This window comes from Chrysemys picta, chromosome 1, assembly GCF_011386835.1.
Source record: "Chrysemys picta bellii isolate R12L10 chromosome 1, ASM1138683v2, whole genome shotgun sequence".
In the NCBI taxonomy this organism is placed as follows: domain Eukaryota; kingdom Metazoa; phylum Chordata; order Testudines; family Emydidae; genus Chrysemys; species Chrysemys picta.
In genome coordinates, this window is record NC_088791.1 from 237,851,381 (window position 1) to 237,876,859 (window position 25,479).

At 42.3% G+C, this 25,479-nt stretch overlaps 1 protein-coding gene across 7 annotated transcripts in view; it reads right to left on the reverse strand.

The window, feature by feature from the left end:
- Positions 1–13,575: 13,575 nt before the first annotated feature.
- CHST10 (carbohydrate sulfotransferase 10) overlaps positions 13,576–25,479 on the reverse strand; it is a 35,000-nt gene continuing 23,096 nt past the window's right edge. For all 7 annotated transcript variants that reach the window (XM_042840789.2, XM_042840790.2, XM_005283244.5 and 4 more), the window contains exons 4-6: positions 21,187–21,421; positions 17,195–17,300; positions 13,576–16,150 (exon numbers count right to left, since the gene is read on the reverse strand). In XM_042840789.2, coding sequence (XP_042696723.1) covers positions 15,613–16,150; positions 17,195–17,300; positions 21,187–21,421 — 879 coding nt within the window. In that variant the 3' untranslated portion in view covers positions 13,576–15,612. The remainder of the gene's footprint in view (positions 16,151–17,194; positions 17,301–21,186; positions 21,422–25,479) is intronic.

Below are 25,479 nucleotides of genomic sequence, written 5' to 3' on the forward strand. Positions count from 1 at the left end.
TTATGTATTGTGATATGCTGAATTCAAATATGACAATTAAAACAACTGATTGGCTACTGTTTCTAAGATATTTAAGTTTTTACATTTTATGTCTATGTATATTGTGTAGATAGTAGAGTTTTAATCATAAATTGTAAACCTAGGTCTTTTCATGTGTTTATGGTTGCTTTACATGATAATATGTCACCTGTCCTGTTTATGTAACACTTTAAAAATCGGCAAAAGGGTTATATAAATAAAATTTATTATGAAACAAAAGGCAAAAAATTATTATGTACATAGTTTAGTCCTATTCAGTGTCTACTCGGCGCTTCTTGGCTTGTCTCTTGTATTCATTAAATGGAGCATCTCTTGTCACTGTCCAGCAATAGTCTGCAAGCATTGATGGGCTCCATTTGCCCTGAAGCATTTCTCCATTATTGCAATGTCCTGGTGAAATCGCTCGCCGTGCTCGTCGCTCACTGCTCCGCAGTTTGGTGGAAAAAAATCTAGATGAGAGTGCAAAAAATGAATCTTTAGTGACATGTTGCAACCAAGGCTTTTGTATACCTTGAGGAGGTTTTCCACCAACAACCTGTAGTTGTCTGCCTTGTTGTTCCCGAGAAAATTTATTGCCACTAACTGGAAGGCTTTCCATGCCGTCTTTTCCTTGCCACGCAGTGCGTGGTCAAATGCATCATCTCGAAGAAGTTCATGAATCTGAGGACCAACAAAGATACCTTCCTTTATCTTAGCTTCTCTTAACCTTGGAAATTTTCCACGGAGGTAATTGAAAGCTGCTTGTGTTTTGTCAATGGCCTTGACAAAGTTCTTCATCAGACCCAGCTTGATGTGTAAGGGTGGTAACAAAATTCAACAAGTGGTGGATGCTGAACACTTTTCCTCCCAGGCTCCAATGACTGTCGGAGTGGTCAATCTTTCTTGATGTAGTGGGAATCTCTTGCACACTATCCCATTCGCAGAGAAAACAGCAGTACTTTGTGTATCCAGTCTGCAGACCAAGCAAGAGAGCAACAACCTTCAAATTGCCACAAAGCTGCCACTGATGTTGGTCATAGTTTATGCACCTCAAAAGTTGTTTCATGTTGTCATAGGTTTCCTTCATATGGACTGCATGACCAACTGGAATTGATGGCAAAACATTGCCATTATGCAGTAAAACAGCTTTAAGACTCGTCTTCGATGAATCAGTGAACAGTCTCCACTCATCTGGATCGTGAATGATGTTGAGGGCTGCCATCACACCATCGATGTTGTTGCAGGCTACAAGATCACCTTCCATGAAGAAGAATGGGACAAGATCCTTTTGACGGTCACAGAACATGGAAACCCTAACATCACCTGCCAGGAGATTCCACTGCTGTAGTCTGGAGCCCAACAGCTCTGCCTTACTCTTGGGCAGTTCCAAATCCCTGACAGGGTCATTCAGTTCACCTTGTGCTATGAGGTGTGGCTCAGAGGAGGAGGATGGGAGAAAATGTGGGTCCTGTGACATTGATGGTTCAGGACCAGAAGTTTCATCCTCTTCCTCTTTCTCGTCTGACTCAAGTGAGAATGATTCTGGTGCATCAGGAACCGACAGTCCTTCTCCGTGGGGTACTGGGCGTATAGCTGATGGAATGTTTGGACAATGCACAGTCCACTTTTTCTTCTTTGACACACCTTTCCCAACTGGAGGCACCATGCAGAAGTAACAATTGCTGGTATGATCTGGTGGCTCTCTCCAAATCATTGGCACTGCAAAAGGCATAGATTTCCTTTTCCTGTTCAACCACTGGCGAAGATTTGTTGCACAAGTGTTGCAGCATATGTGTGGGGCCCACCTCTTGTCCTGATCTCCAATTTTGCAGCCAAAATAAAGGTGATAGGCTTTCTTAACCATAGTGGTTATACTGAGCTTTTGTGATGCAAAAGTCACTTCACCACAAACATAGCAGAAGTTATCTGCACTGTTCACACAAGTACGAGGCATCTCTGCTCACTTTGGCTAAACAGAAATGTGTCCCTTTGCAAAATCAAACACTGACAAATAAGAGAGCACGACACTGTATGATTTCTAGAGCTGATATAGGGCAATTTGTTCAGCAGAGAGATGTAAGCTTCGTTATGATTGCATCATCCATGACTTCTAGGAATAACATGATGCAATTCATATCATGTATGACGCAATACCAGCTTCAGAGTGCATCATTCATTGTTTTGCCTAAAAAGCAAGTACTGTCCAAACCCAGTCATAGATTTATTCATAGATCCAGTCAAAGATGTATTTTAGTCATTTCTGGTTTAAATTGAGATCCCTTTCCTTTATAACTCACTTATCCTCTGCCATTCCCAAGTCAAGGGTCGTATATACTGACCCAATAGCATATCTTGAAAACTAGAGCCAGTCAACAATTTTAAGCATCATTTTCATTCTCAGTGACCCAGAATTAGTAAAGTTTGACTACATTTATTTCAGAAGCATTTTGGCTGTAGAGCAGTGTTACCCGCCTAGCATCACACAGGAACTCTGTGACAGAGGCAGAGAGAGAGTCTCTAATTCTCCAGGGTAGCATTCGACTGCCTTAACCATGAGACTATCCTCTTACTTCCTGAAATTCTTGCCTCATTCACGACACATCCTCCAACTTCTTTAACACATTGTTATTTATTATTTGTATTATCGTAGTGCCTAGAAGCCCTAGTCATAGACTAGGAGCCCATTGTCCTAGGCACTGCACTAACACAACACACAACAATTCCCTGCACCAAGGATCCTACACTCTAAATATAAGATGAGACAAGAGACTGATAGAGACAGACGAGAGAGTCCAACTGAACAATGAGACAATACTGATCAGTATTGTAGGCAATGCTATCGGCAAACCCTATCCTAACTCTTGTCAAGTTTTATGTAGGAAGAGGAGAGTTTTAAGGAGGGATTTGAAGAAGAGCTTTGCAGGTGCTTACGGGGAGTACCTCCCAGGCATAAGGGGCACCAGGGGAGAAAGCACCAAGGTGCTCATTAGCAAATTTTATGAGTGGGTGATGGGTGCTGTCATTATGGGCCTATTGAAGGCAGGCATTGACCTTTTGCTACTGATTGAGGCAGGGACCCTACAGGCAACAGCCTCTTTGCTAAACAACTTTGATTTGCCCTGAGCGCACCATCCATCCTGTGTACTGATTGGGTCTAGGATCACGTAAACAAACTGGTATGTGATGTAATTAAAGACTTGTAATGATTCATATGCACAAGGGGGCTGAGCTAAGGCTGCATGCACAACCTTCATTCTAGTGTCTCTCAACCCCCCAGTTCCCACTCTCAGTCTCCTCCCAGCACCACTCCCCACCCAGGTCTGGCTCTTGTCCTCCCTGCATTCCAGTCAGGCTGATTCCTCCACCAGGCTTCCTAGGCACCAGCAGTGGGAGCAGTCAGAGCACAGGAAAGACAGGCTCCCTGCTGCCAGATGTGGTGTTGGTGTCACAAGAGGCCCTACCAGGGAGGAGCAACTATTGGAAGAGGCGTCCTGCTCAGCTCCTGCGGCCCCAGTCTACAGTATGCCCAGTTACGTTCTCTTTGGAAAATTTAGCTGCCAAACTCTGTCTCTACTGAGCATGTGCAAATTGAAAATTTTCAATGGCTTATAACTTGGCCAAATGTGGGGTGTGCCCCCCCCCACAACAGCAAAAGACACATCTCTGACACCAGGGTGGCTGCCCCCTCCAAATTTTAAGTCCATGTTTCAAATGGGGCACTAGAGTTTCTCAATGAAATGTCTGTAAACATGGGCAGCAGACATCGCCGCTGGACACCTGGGCTGTGGTGGCTCCGTCTGTGCTCCATCCCTTCTCCAAGGACCCCACCGCCCATCGCTACCTGATGAGTCCCTCCTTGCTCCTCTCCTCTACTCCAATGCCCCTCTCCAGAGGTCCCTGCCGCTATCCACGTCCTCTTCTCCTCACCTCATTCCCCTCCCCACGAGACACCCCCCCCGGCCCGCTGCATCCCTCCTTACCCACCCACAGGGGAGGGGGATGGAGGAGAGGAGGGACATAGTGGGTGGTGGGAGGAGAGGAGGGATGAGGTGAACGGCAGTGAGGGGGGCAAACAGGGAGAGAGCTGATCAAGGGAGAGGGTGGAGCGGAGGTGGTGTCTGGGGCAGAGAGGGGGTTGAGTGTGGGCAGTGCCATGGGTGGAAGAGGCGGGACAGGGAACTAGCCTCTCCCAGGGGAAGCTTCACCCTATGCCCATGTCTGTAAGATATTTTTTTAACACAGGCAAAACATCACCACCAACTCAGGCCGTCAGGTCGTCCGGCTGGGCACTCACTGTCAGAGATGACCTTCCTGTTGTGCACTCAGGTTTTAATCTCAATGTCCTGAAATTGACTGTGGTCCCTACTAGGCCTGTTGCTATAAGAAGATGGGAGGATGTGCCACCTCCCCGTCCATCCTCAGTGCCTTGTCTGCAGCCACCTCTGTGGGAGCAGGGAGTGCACTGAACAGATGCTCTCTTTCTCCTGCTGTAGGTGCTCTATGGAATCCAGCTCTCCACAAGGCAGAGAACACAGGGAGGATGAGATGCAGCCACATACCCAGGCTATGTCAGGGTGAACCAAAGAAAGTGGGGCCGGTGATCGCTAAGTCACACAATACACTCCCAGCTATAAATACTGTCAGCTGGCCATACTCTGGGAAAGGGGTCAAAAAACTTTTTAACAAGATTATTATTAGTATTAGGCGAGTAATGTTTTGGTGGATCCAGGCCTACCAGAGTTCTAAGCTGCCCTGCCTCCACAGAGGTCATCATGGGTGAGGTGAGCACTCTAGAGGCTAGCTAGCTGCTGGGACTGAATTAGGGAAAGACTTTTTCCACGACTTAAGCACACAGCAAGATTTCACATGCTCTACATCCAGAAAGCAAGTTAAGATTATTTGTTACAACTAAATTTTAAGGTGGCTAATGAACCTATTACTCATAGCCTTGAATGTTAAATGGCAGATCTGATTGCAACATATCCCTATTGTCATTTATATGGCGCTGAAAAATTAAAACAAAGTATCAAAACAAGCTCTAGCATTCAAAGTAACCGGTACCAAAGAAGAGCAGTAAACATTAGCTGCCTGAACTGTGTGCATGCTTTTTTGATTGGTTGTCCAATGTGGTTCACAGAAGTTATAACATTTTCAAAAGTCTCCAGTGAACTAGAGTTCTCACTATGATAACACAGTCATCAATATTTTGTCTGCTCCGACTTTATAACAACTTTACTCTGCACTTGACACATTACAAATATCTTTAATACATCCTACGCTTATGCAGAGTTCTCTGAAAGTGCATCAAAAACCACCAAATAAATGAATGAAATATTGAAGAAACATACCTGCACAGTAGGCTTTGTAGAAAATGTGATTTTCTTTCATTGTGCAGAGAGGATCCGGATAGGATTAGTTTGGAATAAAGAGGAACTCAGAGATGACATTCTCTACCCATTGAGGTCCATTGTCCTTCCATTGTGCTCTGGATCTCTCTTTAGTCGTGTAAAGCCTCTTCTTTTGATGACTTAAGAACTCATACAAAACATTTAAGCATCGAAGTCATTTCCAACTAGAAGCTACAGAAAATAGACCCCAAAATAGAGTATTAAACTGTATAAATAAACTTATCTTGGAACAAATTGGCATGTAGAGTGCAAGTCTTCCGTACTGTACTTTATGCTAGCGATACACCGCTAAGAGGATTACAATTTAAAATCAATATCTCATTAAGAGAATTTCTTTTGGCTAGCAAGAAATTAGATGACTGCTCTTTACATGGACATAATGGCAAATCCTTTATCAGTCTAACTTTAAAACCGTAACAAATTATTAAAACTTTCTGCAGATTCTTGCTCTACACAGAGATGTATTTCAGCAATATATGAAATTCAGGCTTACTTAAATCAAAATTTGTGACCCAGGGACCTCTTGGTGCCAGCTGGCACATAGGTGCATAGGGTTTTACAGGGATCCCCTTGGTCAGATATATGCAAAATAGTTCACCAAAGGGTGGTATGTCAGGTTTCTACAGAGAGCCAGGACCCCTCTAGTCATCATGATCATTGTGCAATGTATATATGGATAATATTTAAGAAGTTATGTATCTATTACTGAAAATTATGTTCTTAAGGTCTTGATGGCAAGGCAGGTCACCAGGAGGTGACTTCCTCAGACATGTTCCTTCCAGGCAGGTTGTAATAGATGCTTATCTCCATGTCTGGTCATTTGTGCATTATATATTGTCTGCCTCACAATGGAGGCCTATTTGCATACTGAGCCAAGTGCTAGTCAAAAGGTTGCAAAATCTACAAGAGAGAAAATCTACAGAAAGGAACAAAACAGCAGGTGGATGTCTTATTTATGAATGAAGATAAAGGATGGGACTTGTATATCTTGGGAGGCAAAGAAATACAGAGGGTCCTTCACTGAGGAGACAAGCTAGTAGCATGTCTATCTCATGAAAAGAGGATCACAGACAAACCTGGCTGTAAAACGCTGCAAGGACTTTGGGTGACCTATACTTTACAAGACATGAGTGTATCTAGTTAATTAAGTCTAGGTTCTAGAATGCATGTTATGCTTTTATTCTATGTGTAATCATTTGTTTCCAATACTTCTACCTGCTATTTCATGAATCTCTGGACTTTGTTAAATAAACGTATACTTGCTTTCACTCTAAACATATCTGAGTGCTGTGTGTTCAGGGGAGCGATGATCGGAAGTGGAACTGGTGGGCTGCAGTGTACTTGTTCTTTGGAAACAGCGAATCTGTGAATACTGTGTGTCCAGTGGAACAGGGGCTGGACACTCCAGGGAGACATTTGGAGACCTCAAGGGCTGGAGTGTGCCTATCACTTACCTGCAAAGAGCCAATGGAGCCTGCGAGGCCTAGGGGGGAGTGCTGGTGTTGCCCCGGCCGGTAGAGTTTGGGAGCTGACACAGACAAGGGCAGGTGATAGTGAGGTGCCTCACAATGCTCAGTACCCACAGGAAGCGCCACTGTAGTATTGGCAGCAGAGTCCAGACCCCATCTGCTGGTTAGCCCAGGGTCACGCTCCAGACACTCATATACCAGCCAATATAAATACTGAGTGATTCAACAGTGAGAAGGTTGGAAACAAGTAAAGAAGAAGAGGTACAGTTTGTTACTTTCTGTTTGGTTATTTCAGGTAAGGGAGATAGAACAAAGGAAAGGACAGGATGAGTAAGCTGGAGACATATGCTAAACATACCAAATTGCAGTTGGAAAAGGGTTAGGTGCTCAACACACTAGAACAGGGGTCGGCAACGTTTGGCACGTGGCTCGCCAGGGTAAGGACCCTGGCGGGCCGGGCCAGTTTATTTACCTGCTGACGCGGCAGATTCGGCCGATCGCAGCCCCCACTGGCCGCGGTTCGCCGTCCCGGGCCAATGGGAGCTGCGGGAAGCAGCGGCCAGCACATCGCTCGCCCCCGCCGTTTCCCGCCACCCCCATTGGCCCGGGACAGCGAACCGCGGCCAGTGGGGGCCGCGATCGGCCGAACCTGCCACGTCAGCAGGTAAATAAAAACGGCCCGGCCCGGCCCGCCAGGGTGCTTACCCTGGCGAGCCGCGTGCCAAACGTTGCCGACCCCTGCTCTAGAGGCAAATAGAACTACAAGGCCCAACTTCCTAGATGGCAGGAGCATATGTGGGTGGAACTTATCTACCAAGGAGACAGAAGGGTGGGGTTGCAGCAAGAGAGCAACCAACAGGAGAATATAAAATAACATGCATAGGGAGGAGATGGTGTGGAACTATTTAATCTTACAACTTCTGCCCTCAACCCCCTTACTGCTCATGACCAACATGGAATTTCTACCACCATTTCTCACCTCTGAATTTGATCCCAAAATCCTGTCTTGAGGGGCTTTACAAATGAAAGTTTTAGACTGAAAATATACTAATGAAGTTTGTTAGTGAAGAAGACAGAAGTATACAAAAAGGAGCAATAGCACCCTTTTGGGGCCCTGGCTTTCCCACAGAGCTGTCTCAGCAGACTGTGTGGTAGCTGCCTTTTTATACTGTACTTTGTAAGTAATTCTATATCTTTTAAAAAGAACAGTGGCATTCATTGGTTGAGTAACACTATAAAGATGGAAATTCAGTGCAAAGGATACTGCAAAGCCTCTTGAGAATAGATTGAGAGCAAAACAAGTGGATCCAGATAGAGACTTTACAACATGTCAGATTTCAAATCTGTAACTTGCTGAGAAATATCAGAGGGGTAGCCGTGTTAGTCTGGATCTGTAAAAAGCAACAAAGAGTCTTGTGCACCTTATAGACTAACAGAAGTATTGGAGCATAAGCTTTCGTGGGTAAATACCCACTTCATCAGACGCATGTAATGGAAATTTCCAGAGGCAGGTATAAATATGCAGGCAAGAATCAGTCTGGAGATAACGAGGTTAGTTCAATCTGGGAGGGTGAGGCTCTCTTCTAGAAGTTGAGGTGTGAACACCAAGGGAGGAGAAACTGCTTTTGTAGTTGGCTAGCCATTCACAGTCTTTGTTTAATCCTAAACTGATGGTGTCAAATTTGCAAATGAACTGAAGCTCAGCAGTTTCTCTTTGAAGTCTGTTCCTGAAGTTTTTTTGCTGTAGGATGGCTACCTTAAAATCTGCTATTGTGTGGCCAGGAAGGTTGGAGTGTTCTCCTACAGGTTTTTGTATATTGCCATTCCTGATATCTGACTTGTGTCCATTTATCCTTTTACGTAGGGACTGTCCAGTTTGGCCGATGTACATAGCAATGGGGCATTGCTGGCATATGATGGCGTATATTACATTGGTGGACGTGCAGGTGAATGAACCGGTGATGATGTAGCTGATCTGGTTAGGTCCTGTGATGGTGGCGCTGGTGTAGATATGTGGACAGAGTTAGCATCGAGGTTTGTATTCACCCACGAAAGCTTATGCTCCAATACATCTGTTAGTCTGTAAGGTGCCACAGGACCCTCTGTTGCTTTTTGCTGAGAAATGTTATCAGAAACCACCAAAGTAGTAAGAACAGAAGTACAGGATAAACCGAGGGACAAAAAAAAGCAATTATGCAGTTAGCATTAAAGGCAGATTAAATATCTAAAAGCAGTAAATGTCACATCACCAAGATCCCCACGCCCATAGTAAGTTATTTGTAATCCATAGCAATTCTGTCTCCATATGCTACACTCTGAACTGTAGAGTGATCACACTATAAAGATACGCATTCAGGGAAGTGGCTACCTACAATCTTCTATATTTGCACGGGAGGAGCGGTGAGTGTATGTCACAGCATATTATCTTATGCTGCCAGGGAGGGAGAGTTAGAACTGCGAAACATAAAAAGGCTACAGATTGAAGAAACAGAAAGATCTACAAGAATATCCCTATTTATTAAATCATGGTAGGCGTGTAACTTGCAGTTGTTTCAGAGGAATGTTAGTTACTCTATAGGGGGTTTTAGAGTGACTAACAGGTGCAGTTTTCAGTGCTGTCTGGAATTTTTGTCAAGGTCATTGCTTGTTATGACTCCAGGCAAACGTACATTCCTTTTCCCCTGCACTCCTGCCTTCCTTCATAATAAGGGGAAATTATGATTAAGTGTTACTTAGCACTAAGCAGCATCATTTGTCAGCTGTTGTATTTCCTCTGGGTAATGTCAGCCTGTTGCCATCAGCTGTTCAGCTGGAAGTGTATTGCTGCTTGCCTTGCAGGGGCACTTCTCTTATTACAAGGCAAGCCACACTACAGTGCATTCGGAGCTGTACAGCTGCTCTGGTGGCAATGGGCTTATGGCACCTCAAGCAATTGCAACAGATGACAAAGGGAAAGCAATGGGGCATCCTAAAGTTAATCAAAACACCCCAATGAAGTTCTGCACAAGGCAGCACCGAAGTATGGTGAAAACTTGAGGGAGACGGACTCAATTCTCTTCCAGAGGGGAGGCATCAGCCTGCAATACATTCTGGACAATCACACTGTGGATTCGATTGCTAATAGAAGACGACTATAATTCTACAACTGTCCCCACAGCAGTGCCACAGAACACACACACTCTGCTGCAAATTAATCACACTACAAGGGACTATCAGCACACTTCTCTGTCCCCCTGCTGTCTCGCAGTTGCAGGCCATCTGTAAATCTGGTGATCTATGGGGATGGCATGCAGGGAGCAGTTATCTAGGTGCCTTAGCAGCTAAGTTAAGCCTTTAAGGTCCAATTCTCATTTATGCTAAGGCCCCTTTACACCACTTTGGCAATGTAAAGGGGCCTTAAAGTGAATGTAAATTAATTTTATGCCTCCCCTAAGACCACTTTGTACTGACAGGGTGGTGTAAAGGGGCATTAGCTTACGTGCTAATTGGTCCTTAACTAGATATACAATTTCCTCCCTCCACTTACAATTAACTGATTCCTGTCAACTATGTTCACTATGAGCGCAGGCCTGGCCTTACTGTTTTGAAGAGGGTCATCAAGAAGAATCTTCGAGCCCCCCTAATCTACTTGACTAATTTTATATAAAGGGAATTTGTTAGAGGAGAGAGCCAGGCCACCAGCAGTTTTCTCTGGTGCAAGAGACGTGGAGCTCAGCATATACAGCCACCAATACAGACAGTATGTCAATGACAAACTGTCATGGGGTAAGAAGGAAGGTCCTTTCATGGATCAGTAACTAGTTAAAAGATAGGAAACAAAGGGTAGGAATAAGTGATCAGTTTTCAGAACGGAGAGAGGTAAATAGTGGTGTCCCGCAGGGTCTGTACTGGGACCTGTGCTGCTCAACATATTCATAAATGATCTGGAAAAAAGGGGTAAACAGTGAGGTGGCAAAATTTGCAGATGATACAAAACTACTCAAGATAGTTAAGTCCAAAGCTGACTGCAAAGAGTTACAAAGGGATCTCACAAAACTGGGTGACTGGGCAACAAAATGGCAGATGAAATTCAGCGTTGATAAATACAAAGTCATGCACATCGGAAAACAGAATTCCAGGTATACATATAAAATGATGGGGTCCAAATTAACCGTTACCACTCAAGAAAGAGATCTTGGAGTCATTGTGGATAGTTCTCTGAAAACATCCGCTCAACGTGCAGTGGCAGTCAAAAATGCTAATGATGTTGGGAATCATTAGGAAAGGGATAGCTAATAAGAAAAAGAAAATATCATAATGCCTCTAAATCCATGGTATGGCCACAGCTTGAACACTGAGTGCAGATCTGGTCGCCCCATCTTAAAAAAGATATATTGGAATTGGAAAAGGTTCAGAAAAGGGCAACAAAAATGATTGGGGTATGAGGAGAGATGAATAAGGAGGAATATGATAGAGGTCTATAAAATCATGACTGGTGTGGAGAAAGTAAATAAGGAAATGTTACTTACTCCTTCTCATAACACAAGAACATAAGAACAGTCGCACTGGGTCAGACCAAAGGTCCATCTAGCCCAGTATCCTGTCTACCGACAGTGGCCAATGCCAAGTGCCCCAGAGGGAGTGAACTTAACAGGTAATGATCAAGTGATCTCTCTCCTGCCATCCATCTCCACCCTCTGACAAACAGAGTCTAGGGACACTATTCCTTACCCATCGTGGCTAATAGCCATTAATGGACTTAACCTCCATGAATTTATCCAGTTCTTTTAAACCCTGTTATAGTCCTAGCCTTCACAACCTCCTCAGGTAAGGAGTTCCACAAGTTGACTGTGCGCTGTGTGAAGAACTTCCTTTTATTTGTTTTAAACCTGTTGCCTATTAATTTCATTTGGTGACCCCTAGTTCTTGTATTATGGGAATAAGTAAATAACTTTTCCTTATCTACTTTCTCCACATCACTCATAATTTTATATCTCTATCATATCCCCCCTTAGTCTCTTTTCCAAGCTGAAAAGTCCTAGCCTCTTTAATCTCTCCTCATATGGAACCCTCTCCAAACCCCTAATCATTTTAGTTGCCCTTCTCTGAACCTTTTCTAGTGCCAGTATATCTTTTTTGAGATGAGGAGACCACATCTGTACGCAGTATTCAAGATGTGGGCGTACCATTGATTTATATAAGGGCAATAATATATTCTCCATCTTATTCTCTATCCCCTTTTTAATGTTTCCTAATACCCTGTTTGCTTTTTTGACCGCCTCTGCACACTGCGTGGACATCTTCAGAGAACTATCCACAATGACTCCAAGATCTTTTTCCTGATTTGTTGTAGCTAAATTAGCCCCCATCATATTGTATGTATAGTTGGGGTTATTTTTTCCAATGTGCATTACTTTACTTTTATCCACATTAAATTTCATTTGCCATTTTGAGAACTAGGAGTCACCCAATGAAATTAATAGGCAGCAGGTTTAAAACAAACAAAAGGAAGTATTTCTTCACACAACACATAGTCAATCTGTGGAACTCTTTGCCAGAGGATACTTGAAGGCCAAGACTGACAGTATTCAAAAAAGAACTAGTTAAGTTTATGGAGGATAGAGCCATCTGTGGCTATAAGCCAAGATGGGAAGAAATGCAAAACCATGCTCTGAAGTATGCCTAGCCTCTGTTTGCCAGAAGCTTGGAATGACAGGGGATGGATCATTTGGTGATTACCTGTTCTCTTCATCCCCTCTGAAGCACCTGGCATAGGTCACTGTCGGAAGACAGAATACTGGGCTAGATGGACCATTGGTCTGACCCAGTATGGCCGTTCTTATGACAAGTCTCAAAGGAGCTGGGGTGGAAGGCCCCCACCTTGCCTCATGGGTTCCGTGTGCACCCTACGTGGGCCACTGCTCCCCATGTTGCGGGCTTTCTTGCTCCACTCTCCCATTCGTCTGCCTCTCCTCTCTTCCTCCTGCATGGATTTCACCATTTTAGCCTAGCCCTCCTTCTTAAGCCTGGTCCTCTCATTTTAGTGTGGTCCTCCTCCTCTCTTATAGCAATGAATTCTCCTAAGAGATCTCATTGAAACTTTCATTATACTCTCTGTAGTGGCAGTGGAGGGGAAGGATAGGTCAGTGATTTGAGCATTGGCCTGCTAAACCTGGGGTTGTGAGTTTCAATCCTTGAGGAGGCCACTTAGGATCTGGGGCAAAATCAGTCCTTGGTCCTGCTAGTGAAGGCAGGGAGCTGGACTCAATGACCTTTCAGGGTCCCTTCCAGTTCTATGAGATGAATATATATATATATGGAGATATACCTTTTTTAATTTTACGTCAACATACCTTGTGTTGACCTAACTTTCTAGCATAGACATGACCTGAGTGTTAAGCAGTTTATATAATATTCATCCACAGTTATTCCTGAAATGCTATTAACCACAAAAGAATGAAGATTTCCACATGGAAAAAGTAGCACAGAGGGATATTGTTTTAGTATATTTCACTTACAAATTGAGAAAAAGATAATGAGCATTCCAATCCCAGACTGTAAAGTGTAGGAGCACAGAGCTAGTAGTATGGAACCATTAGAAAAAAGTCACAGAATAGTAATTTAATTGAATTTAGTAGGTCACTGCTTTAGAACTCTAGCACCAAACACTATACTAAGAAGAATAAAACCAGACACAGTTATGTGATCAGTATCTTTTGCTTGAGAGAGAAAAATTCTACTTCACCTTTATTAGGATTAAACTTTAAGGCCTTAATTCACTATACATTATTCACATTGTTACATTTTAATACAGTAGAGAGGTAATCAGCTCATTAGCTCTGAAATGCATTTAACAATATACTTTTCTATGACTTCATATAAAAATAACTGAGCTGTTACGTCCTTTAATTACCAGTTAAGAAATAACAAATCTAAGACATTGTAACTGCTGCTTTTTCAAGAAAAACAAGAGCACTTCAAGCTTTGCCACCTTAGACTGTTCTTTTGTAACAATGCCCAGTAACAATTCTCCCTTCTACCAATCAGTCTGTCAATATGCTTCTGGAATCACATCCAGCTACTAAAGCACTTCCTTTTTGCGAACAGCAGCCCATGTCCGATTTGGCACTGGTTTTCCTTTTTTAAGTTCACAGGTGTAAGATACTTCCTTTGCCCTGCCACAGGAGGCTATCCAGACAAATACTGTGGCTGGATTTAGAAAGAGAGACCCCATAACTTTATGGCCATTGTTAATGATTCTAGCCATGTAAGTTGAGACACTATTATATTCAAAATTCATCCTTTAGGAGAGAGATGCCAAAAATGCAGCTCGGCAGCCAAATATGACTCTGCGATTCCTAAAATGCAACTGTGGTCTTCCCTCTGCCACTTACTGCAGGATGGGGGCAAAGCTGATCAACCACAGGTTTTTATTGCTGGTGAATTAAAAAACAAAAAGACTTCTCGTAATCAAACAGGAACAATGCACGCACAGGCAAATACTATGGTTGTGTTAATTTAATTTTGCTTTTAAAATTTATGCACAAGTGTAGCTCTTGAACTCCTGGCAAGTTGCCAAAGCTGGTGGCAAAAAGTTTGGGCACCTTTGATTTAGGGCATTATGCCAACTGATCACCGGGAAGAGTCTAGAATGAATCTACCCATTTAGAATTGGGGAGGTACATTTTGGGAGGGGATCTGTTTTTCTCTGAAGCATCAGGTACTGATCACTGCTGGGAGCAGGATACTGGAGTGGCTGGCCGATTGGTCCAAATAATTATGGCAACTTTTATGTTCATATGCTTTCTTGTTTTCATGGCTTATTTAATATTTGTAACAGCCTGAAACATTAGAAAATAAACAATGTTAAAATGCACAGTATTTAGAAAGCAGGTCTTGGCTTCTATATTTGCTCTTGCAAATACAATTCATCTTTACTTTTTAATTAGTTTTCCTCAAAGTCTCCCCAACAATCCTTCCGAGTTTCTTGTTGGGATCTATGCTCCACCTCAAGTTTTCAGACAATATACAAATTTGGAAGTTAACAATTAAAAAAATGAACAACTATGTGGCCTGATGGACCAGTAGTAAGTACAGATAACGCCATGACACAAAATAAAAACAAACGGCCTCTGGAATCTGCCCTTTTTGGATAGGACTGAAGCTTCTGTCAAGTTAGACTCATTTTATGTGTATCGCAAAAAACAGCAGTAGCTCAGCACAACGATTATAGCAGCCACACAGCAGACTCTGGACATCTTTTGCTCATCTAGCACATTGTCAGTTTTTGGTCCTTTGTCAGCTTCTAGTTTTCATAGCCCATGAGAGACTTCACATTTCTTTTTATAAGCATCAGGTCCCCTTACATTTCACAAAGCTATACTACAGCAAAACTGGTATCTTTACAAAATGCTTTACAACATTTTACATTGCATTCTATTTGATGTTCTTTTATAGCCTATTGGTTTCTTCCTCTTTTTCCTCGGGAAAAGGGGATAAGTGTCAGATTCAATTCACAATAGAAGACTGCAGTGTCATATGTTGAAAACATGGTCAGTGGCTAACAGTTAGGAACCCCTAATTGTTCGTGTGACAAATATTCCACTGAAAAATGGAGCAACATCAAAAAACTAGAAAACAATGGTACAGTATTGTTAATCTCAGTTCTGTCAGTGCTGCAGCTGGTATTCATATGCTTTAGTTTAATCTGATAGACACGTCTTCACAGTTTCTAGGCATCAGTTTAGCAAGAAATCTGGTTCCCGATATCCAAAGAGTTTAAAGTCTCCTTCAAAGCGGGCATATAGGTGTCTTATATCTCTCTTGCTAATGCCTGAGAAATAACGCTCTACCTTTGTTTTGTTGTATACCGTTATTCCTGGTGGAATTGTGGGATATGATACCAGATGGTCTATTCCTGCTTCTTTCAAGATATATGGAGCATCATCCTCCAGGGTTTCATGGTGTCCAATCACACTATACGTTATTTCACATGGGGCACAAAGTTCCACGTATGTTACCCAATGAATTATGTGATCACCAAATTGAACATCTAGCCATCGGTGGTTAGGGTCCCCCAAATAGCGCACAAAGTCCTCAAACTGCAGCCCCCTGGTCTCTGTGCGATTCTTCCTGTATTTCCGAATAATGCCAGGAGCAATTTCATGCCTATACCAAGGTTCAAATCGAGGATTGTGGACAAACTTGTCCTTAAATGCAGAAATAAGTCTTTCAAATGGATCTCTTACAATAAAAAACTTGAAGTATAAATTCAGTCTAAAGGAAAACAGAAATGGAAGGGATTAAACAGATAGAAAAAGTGAACTAAGTATCAAAGAGCTACAAAACTGAGATAAAATACGACCTCTGAAACATCAAGAATATGACTTGTAAGAAATAGCCCACTTTTCACCTATCTCTGAATACCACTACCAATAGCACTTGAAATAAAATGTTTTACTTGTTTTAACACAAAACAGAATATACAAATGGTCACCTATTAAGCAGGGTTACTCATAGGAGACAAAATAGCTGAATCCATGTCCTCTAGGGCATGTGGTGAAGTTTCTAGGAAAAATCTTATCCAGGATTACTCTTACAGCGTACGCATTTCCAGGGACCTGATTCAAAGGCCATTAAAAGCAATGGAAATCATTCCACTGACTTCAGACCTGAGCTCAAATGAGCTTTGGGCTTTGGACCTGGCCTCAAATGAGATGTCACCTTTCTGTTATGGAACTATCCCTTCTGAAAACCAATTCTTCAAGGTGGCTTATAAAAACCCTTAGTTTTATACCCAACAAAAAACTACATTTTCATAACCATCTAGGCACAAGTCTCCTAAGTGACCACAATCATTTTGTTCCTATCCTCCCTCTTCCTCAACCTCGGGGCCAAACTGATTTCAGTAGCATTACTTATGAAGTAAGGCACTTGTTGATGTGAATAGAGGTGGCACAATCTGGCCCTTAGATAGTAAGTTTTTCTGAGAAAGGAATCTTTGTCTATCTTTTATTTAAAATACCCTGAGCACTTATGATGTTATATAAGTAACAGATGAACCAGAGAAAACCTAAGCACATCTAAGCACAGCCTGGGTTTGAGTCTCCACTCCATTTCACCAGTAACTTTGGTTTTACTCCTCTGAAGTGAACGTGCGATGGTAACACCAACATCAACAGAATCAGCAGAGTTACACCAGTGGTAACACCAGTGTAACAGAAACTGAGATCTCCTTGGTTCGATCTGCATTTTAATGTGTGATCCTCCAATTTTCCTCTTTGGTTCAGAAACCTATCTCCCTGGGAAATCACCTCTTACCGTTTTTGAATTTCAGAATCACTGAAGGAGGATAAGCGTGGAAGTCCGTTCTTCTCATGGTCATGTACTATGTTCTCTGGGATCTCTTCTATGGAAGAAAATGCTCCTAGATAAAGAAAATAGACAGAAAAGGTTACCTTTAAAAGAGGTGGGGAAGGGTATTTGTCTCATAGTGGTGTTTTTATTTGGTTTCTCTCTCTTCTGTGGCATTAGTAGCTATGGTTACTAGGTACAAAAGCTGTTAAATAAGGGAAGATTCAGATTGCAACACTAACGGCTTTTCAACACTCAAAAGAATACAGATTTGGAGATTTGTAACATGACAACTCCTGTCTAAACCAAACCAGTGTTCAAGTCTCTCAATAATGCATATTAAACAAGCCTTATTTGTCAGCCCTCCTCTCCCTTCCCACAACTTTCCTCCCACATAACCCAGTTGGAAAGACTCTGAAGCTTAGCTTTGCGGGAGGGATTGGCTTTTTTGGTTTAGTTTCCAGCAAACAGGAAACACTGTAAAGTGTCTACCTGAACCATGTAAAAAGCAACAAGGAGTCCTGTGGCACCTTATAGACTAACAGATGTATTGGAGCATAAGCTTTCGTGGGTGACTACCCACTTCGTCAGTATTCACCCACGAAAGCTTATGCACCAATACATCTGTTGGTCTATAAGGTGCCACAGGACTCTCTGTTGCTTTTTACAGATCCAGACTAACATGGCTACCCCTCTGATACTTGATACCTGAACCATGTTAACTCGAAACACTTCACTGTCAGGCTCCTGGCAAACTTTCTTTGCTTGGGTCCTTTTTTAATTAAACAAAACACTATGCTGAAAACTACCAAACTTCAGATCCTTCCATGTTGCATAAGAGAATAAAATACATAACACATTCAGAATGGCGAGCATCCGGGTGTTAGTTTATCAGTCGTTCTGTAGGCACATGAGGTGCAGGAGAGGGTAACTGCTAGTTTAAGACCCCAATCCTGCAGTGACGTGCCAATATAGAGCACCATGGAACACAGTGGAATTCCACGTGGATGGAAGGACAAGTGCAGTGTCATCAAACTAGCAAGTCTCCATGAAAGCCACCGTGCCCATCTATACACGAGTGCTCCCACCACTGGAGTCGCACTGGTGCCAGGAAACATGTTTCAGAAAAATGCCTAGTGTCGATAAGGCTGCAGTGACTAATTCACACAGCTTGGAATCTTAATGTCCTCAGTCTTGCCTGTTTTATAATTAATGCTTTTTGTCCTCCCCTTTTCTTGTGTGAATTTAATGCTGGCAAATGCCAGACTTGACAGCCTAGGACACTGAAGTCCTCTATTCATTCAGAGCGAAGTTACAGCATAAGCAATGGCAGTGTCAATTACTCCATACTGCCCTAGGAGTGTACATCAACCCTGATCTGCAAAGATCATCTCTAGGGCACCTACTCTATTATTAGGCCTGTCTGCTGAGGCTGCTCAATAAGGATGTGATTAGTGGTGGTGGTGGTGCTTGTTAGCAGGCACCTGCCTGCTGGGAACTGGAACAAGTCCACCAAATGCATCTTACATAGGCCACCGACATGTCAAATGGTAACAACTTTCTGTCACTATCAAGCTGGGCTGGATTTGAACCATTAAGGTGGAGGTAAGAGGCTCTCTATATCTAATGATCAATCCTGTTGTGCTTATTGCAAAGCTTTACTGAGTATGAACATCTGGATCTGAATCCTTCCTGCACTATCAGACATTGCTTAAGGCCCAGACAAAGCTCCACCATCTATGTCTATCCTGAGCCACTCTTTGCATGTCCCCTAAGTCCCATATGTTTTCCCTCTCTTAGTACTGTTCAGTGGAGGCAATCTTTCCACCAGCCCCTTTTACGTGTTCCTCTAGCTGCCCAGTGGCAGATGCTCTGGCTTCATTCTTAACTCATGTCCCAGACATTTTCATCATCTTTTCTGGACAACTCTAGAGATAAAGAGTAATTGAAGTTTCTGATGAATCTGAGATTCATTATAATTCATTTAATTCAACATCTAGTATTTTCACGAGGCATTTGCTTCCAAAATCATTTATAATGAAAGGTTTCAGAGTAGCAGCCGTGTTAGTCTGTATCCGCAAAAAGAAGAACAGGAGGACTTGTGGCACCTTAGAGACTAACAAATTTATTAGAGCATAAGCTTTCGTGGACTATAGCCCACTTCTAAGAAGTGGGCTATAGTCCACGAAAGCTTATGCTCTAATAAATTTGTTAGTCTCTAAGGTGCCACAAGTCCTCCTGTTCTTCTTTTTGCAAAATCATTTAGTTGTCTGTCTCTACCTTTAGTGGATTTCCAGCTTTCACATCCATATGCTAAGGTAGAAACAACATTTGTGTTCAAGCTTTGTAGTTTGGTCTTTAAGTGGTAGATTTCTGTATGACCAAATCTTGTTTAAGATGGTGAATGCAGCTGTTGTCTTGCCAATTCATAACATTATGCAGGGGGTTGGACTAGATGACCTCCTGAGGTCCCTTCCAACCCTGATATTCTATGATATTCTATGATTATTTCTTTTTGGACATCCCCACAGGCTTGCACTGTACTGCCAAAATATGTGAATGGACTCATCTTTTGTATCCCTTTGTCTTTTACTATAATACTTGAGTTGGGAGTTACTGGGGTTCCGATTAGATTTGTTTTTTCATAATTAGTTACTAACCCTGTCTTTTTTGCAATGCTGGACTTTTGGTCTTTACTTACGTGTTTGTTGAGCAGTCACTCAGAAGAGCTACGTCGTCAACACTATCTAGATCTAATATTGTACTGTTGTCAAGCCATGTGATGCCTGTGTTGTATTCATCTACACTTTTTTCCAGAATGAACTTGGTGGCAATACCAAATGGGAGAGATTAGAGAATTCATCCTTGTTTGACATCAGTGATTACATTAAACCAGGGGTTGGCAACCTTTCAGAAGTGGGGTGCCGAGTCTTCATTTATTCACTCTAATTTAAGGTTTCGCGTGCCAGTAATACATTTTAACGTTTTTAGAAGGTCTCTTTCTATAAGTCTATAATATATAACTAAACTATTGTTGTATGTACAGTAAATAGGTTTTTAAAATGTTTAAGAAGCTTCATTTAAAATTAAATTAAAATGCAGAGCCCCCCGGACCGGTGGCCAGGACCTGGACAGTGTGAGTGCCACTGAAAATCAGCTCACGTGTCGCCTTCGGCACGTGTGCCACAGGTTGCCTACCCCTGCATTAAACCATTCACCCAAGTTTGCATTTACTTTAACTGTGCAAGCTGCACCTTGAGATATAGCCTTGATGAGGTTAATTATTTTTGTTCGCATACCATAGCACTTCAAAGATATATATAGACAGAGAGAGAGAGAACATGCACCTGTCAGAATGTTATTTTAACATAAATCACAACATTGTTCCTTTTCTCTTGTTTTAAGTCATTCTACAATTTATTTTCACTGACCAGGCTACAATTCTACACCCTTAATTGTATGATTGATTCTTCATCACTCATGCCATGGCCCATTAATAATGTATATACAAAATCCCAGTGCTACAGACCTGCAGCAGCTGCCAAACTGAAAACACAATTGTTCCTTTTATTGTTGGGTTCAAGTCACAGGATTTAAATTACCCTGGTTTAGGGGATTATGATCCTTTACGATTCACTTGTTTAAAAATACTACTCACAGGGTGCCCGGCCTGCAGTGAGAATAAATCCACCAAATAAATTCTCAATGGCTCAGATAAATCACTTCTGAGGTAAGCTACAGTGATATTTATTCTAGCAGAAGGAAGGTAATTTTTAATTTTTCAAAAAGGAGACATTTAAAAAGGACTAAAAGGAACCGCAAGGAATGAATGAGTGGAATTAAGTATCTGTTTGTAAAGAAGAATGTTAAGAAATTAGTTTTAATGCTTCCCTCATTCTAGTGATTCTGCCCTTTCCCCCTCAAACAAAAACCTTACGCTCATTAGAGCAAGTAGGTACCATTTAAAACAATCAAGACTTTTTTCCATTGAGTGTTGCCCACTTTCGGAGTCTGACAGAACAGGATCTTGTGCTTGTCACAAACAAATATTCGGTCCAAGACAAACTTGGAAATGGTAGTATGAGAGAGATTTCTCAACGCTGCATCTCTGCACACATTCTTGAGAAGCTCAATCCTTTTCACATGGACCAGGGGTTGGTGCATCGGATCTTCAGAAAAAACGTTTCCAGTCGGCTTATTAAAAAAAACAAAAACAAGCAAAAGTTTAACTTCTAGATCAAATTTTAGAGAGTAAGAGCCCAAGCAGTCAAACCCAGTATTCTAGTAAAGTATATATTATGTCCCCCCCCCCCCTTCTGTATAAAAAATATTGCTAAATTTACATCATCCCAGTTGGTTTCTGTTGGCTTCCTCAGTGTTGCTACTACAGAGGCTGGTGATTTTCAATCATTATCTAGGAGAGTAAGAACCTTTCTATACAGCAATTTTTATCAAGTTTGGCCTAGTCTGTATAGAAAGGAACAAACCATGCTTTTACCAGAACTTAAAATCCCTTATCTAAGTGCAGTGGCATGTAGAAAATTTTCCAGGTGGTGGGAAGGCAGAGCTAAGCCATCAGTTTCAGCAGAAATTAAGTTTTCATTTGAAACATAAAAGATTTTTAGCCCTTATGGATGGGAAGATAACCTTCCAGATGCAAACTGATGCTGTGCTGACTTCCTGTATCTGCACACACAGACAGCCCCAATGCATCTGTTTCTCCAAGCTGCAGCAAAGTAAGGTTGACCAAATTCTGCTCAGTTTCACGAACACTCTTCAGAACCCACAATGGGCAGCACTGAAGCAAACATTAACGTCCTTTCACTCTGCAGCTGCTTGGGAAAGTTTTGCACAGCAGTAGAGGCAGGCCCTAGCGCTATTCTGGGTGGGGAGGAGGAACTACTTAATCAAATAGCAACCCATCACTCAGAAAGACAAGCAGAGATCATAGATTTCAGAGTAACAGCAGTAATATCTTAAGAACACATCAGGGTAAACAGCTCAAGCTCTGCTTTATGGAAATGGTCATATCTACAATTATTTCATTCAGTGTTAGGTGTTGGCTTTCCAGAAAGCATACAGAGCATTCTGATTCTGTTAAAGTGAGACATTGGAATGCTTAGGGAAATTCCACCCCCCAAAAGACCCACAGATTAACAGTTTAAAGTAAAGCAGCTTGGGTTTATGAGGCTGAAAGCTGGTACAGCCCTACAGATCTTGCAGGGTAATAAAGCTTATGGCCTTTCTGCATTAGCCTCAGAACAAGGGTTAATACTATAGAGACTTAAGGTCAAACATGTGACAGGCAATCTAAATGGAAGTGATTTAATCCTCTGAAGAAGGGCGAATACTATAGAGACTTAAGGTCAAACATGTGACAGGCAATCTAAACGGAAGTGATTTAATCCTCTGAAGAAGGGCGTCTGCAACAAGTACCTTACATCCTTCAGAGAGTGGGGGACGCCTTGGTGAACAACCTACAGCTTAAGAGAAGGGGCAAGAAGAAACGTAAGGCTTGAAGCACATTCTGGCCCCTTCTTCAATGCTTCTTATGCTCTCCTTCTGCATTTCTGTTCTGCTACCCAACCTCCAATTTTTCCCTGAGTGATAGAACCTCCTCATTGTGCTAGCACTCTCCATGACCCTCTTCCCCACTGCACCTCCAAGCTCTCCTTACCCCATCCATCTCCACTGGGCCTCTTAATATCCACAGGAAGTCAGCACCTTAGGAGGTCTACAGAAGGGAGTTACTGGGGTTAGCAGGGGCTTGTCAGGGGCAGGAGGAAGAGGATCAACAACAGAAGGTGGCAACATTCACCCTTCCCCTTGAATAGATGAATTAGGATCCTTCCATTTTAATTGCCTCCCACTTTCTGGTCTCAAGCAAGTATCTGGCAGAACTGTGGCGACTAAAAAAAAAAAAAAAAAAAAGAGGGAGCTCCTTATTTATAAATAGCTTGCCTGATTAACTTCAATTTTGTGGGGGGAAAAGATCTGTATTTTCTACTAACAAGCTTCCCTAGAGATTGGTTTACACTGTGAGGCCTGATTCTTTAAGGAAAAGGTCTAGAAACTTTCATTTAAAAATGGGAAGATGGGATTAAAAGAAAACAAATGAAAGAAAAAGTGTCCTTACATCTCCAGCAGTTATTTTAAGTGAGTCTAAACCAATGAGCTATCTTGATACTGCTATCTACAATAACTTTTGAAGTTAGTGTTCAGTCAAGTAATATTTGGTCCTGTGCACTAGATCTCAACCAGATGAGTCTAGAGAACTAAATTTTATATAGAGTGGTTGGATACTGAGGAAAAACACACATTTTCACAAACTAATTTTCACTCAAAGTTGCTTCTCGTTTTTCCTCCCTTTTCATATTGTCTCTTGGTGCAAAATAGTAAAAAGTTGGAAAGCTCTGTCGACTCTGCTGAACACCTCCATTTCTAGGCTACCAGGCACCATTAACTTCAAATGCGGGAAAAAAATTTACCTTTGCCCCAGGCCTGACTACCAGCTTTTGGATTTTAGAAGAGGGATGGGCCAAAATCTGATTTATAAGAAAAATTCAGCTACAACCTTAACTATGGTGTGGCTACCGACAGCCCTTAATCCCCCATGTTATTGGTTCCAGCTGCATTCTATTCATACTATCCTTATAGATTTCTTATTGTCACTGCCGACCTCAGCACAAATGTTAGAAACATATTGTGAAAGAATATTTTCTTATTTTTCTCATCTTATTTTCTTGAATAAGTCCGTTATTCACTTTGAGCTCACTGCTAAACAGGTAAAATTCAGAAGGATTTGATTAAGGGAGCTTGGAAAGCCAAGCACTGTCATCCATGTTGGCATTCAAAGTGTCAAAAGCGTCAAGCAAAGTGTCTGTGAAACATACGTAAGGAGGCTAATTAAAAGCCTTTTTGTTTTCCACCCCAATTCTCCATGGGAAAACAGGATCTTGCTTTCTGCTGCTACTCGTCTCCACTCTCTCTTGGCCATAATGAAATCTGAAAAACCTAGCAGATTGCTTGTCTGACTGTAAACATCCCCTTTGCATGTATTCTGGATTAACAGCACTGTTTAGCACTTCAAGCTGTCATAGAGTCATGGGGGAGATGGTACTGGATCCAGGCACTTCATTATTCTTTCCCAGATATGCAAGGGCAGATTTTATACACTTACAATATTGCCAGCCTTACATCAAAGTACTGTCCAAAACCCGGGGCTTTCTTGGTTTGAGCATTCTGGTAACGACTTCAATGTCAACCTTTACATGCAAAAAATCAGCCATAAAATGACTTGAGACAGTGGGGAAAAGATGCTGCCCTCAGAACAACACCAGAACAGCCTCCCTCATCAGTTCTTTATTCCATGACCTGGGGTTACTGGCATGTCTCTATAAATTAGAGAGTACCAGACTTGTTTTGTCTAATTTCCAATCACTCAAAATTGCATGCTAGAAAGTTCAACCTGTAATGAAGTCTATTGGGTTCATGTTCTGCTTAGGTGAAACCTTGAGATGTGGAGCAGAGAGTACACAATAAAAGCAGAAGGGGAGTGCGGGGGAAAAGTGGAATGGAGCAGGCAGAGCAAAAGACAAAAACAGAGAGACTGCACAGAGGACTAAAGGAACCAAAAGTGGAAGGGGGGAGAAGTGGGGAGGAGAGACAGTCTGATTACAAAAATAAATACAGTGGGCCAAATTTTGCTGTCAAGAACTGTGCAACCCAACTGACTGCAACAGAGGCGGCCCAGAATTTGGAGTGGTACATATCTGTCACAGATAGGGCAACCACTTTTGCTAGCTTTGTGAGCAGCACGGATGCTATTCTCTCCTGAATACACAGCACACATTTCTCTTTAGGTAGAAAGGCAGTTTTTCAGTTGACTCACTATTAGAAAACAAGGGACTTACACCATTTGGGGGAAGAGATTTATAGCCACAAACCAGTTCTGTGATCCCTGTGATGGGGTGTCTATCCCACACCAGGCCTGAACACGTAGAATAGGCCAATTAACCTTATAGGCTGTATCTGGAGGAAAGCCAGACACTGATAAGGCTAACGGCTGATGATGCCCAACTGGGGGAGGAGCTGGGATAGGCTTATAAAAAGAAGAAGCTGGTGGTAAGAGGGGGCTCTGTAGAGAAAAGCACCGCAGTCACTGTCTAGAGAGGTAGGAAAGAGCCTATGGAAACAGAAACAGGGTCAGAGCTTGAGCAGAGTATGGTTGCTGGGCACAGGGTCCCTGGGCT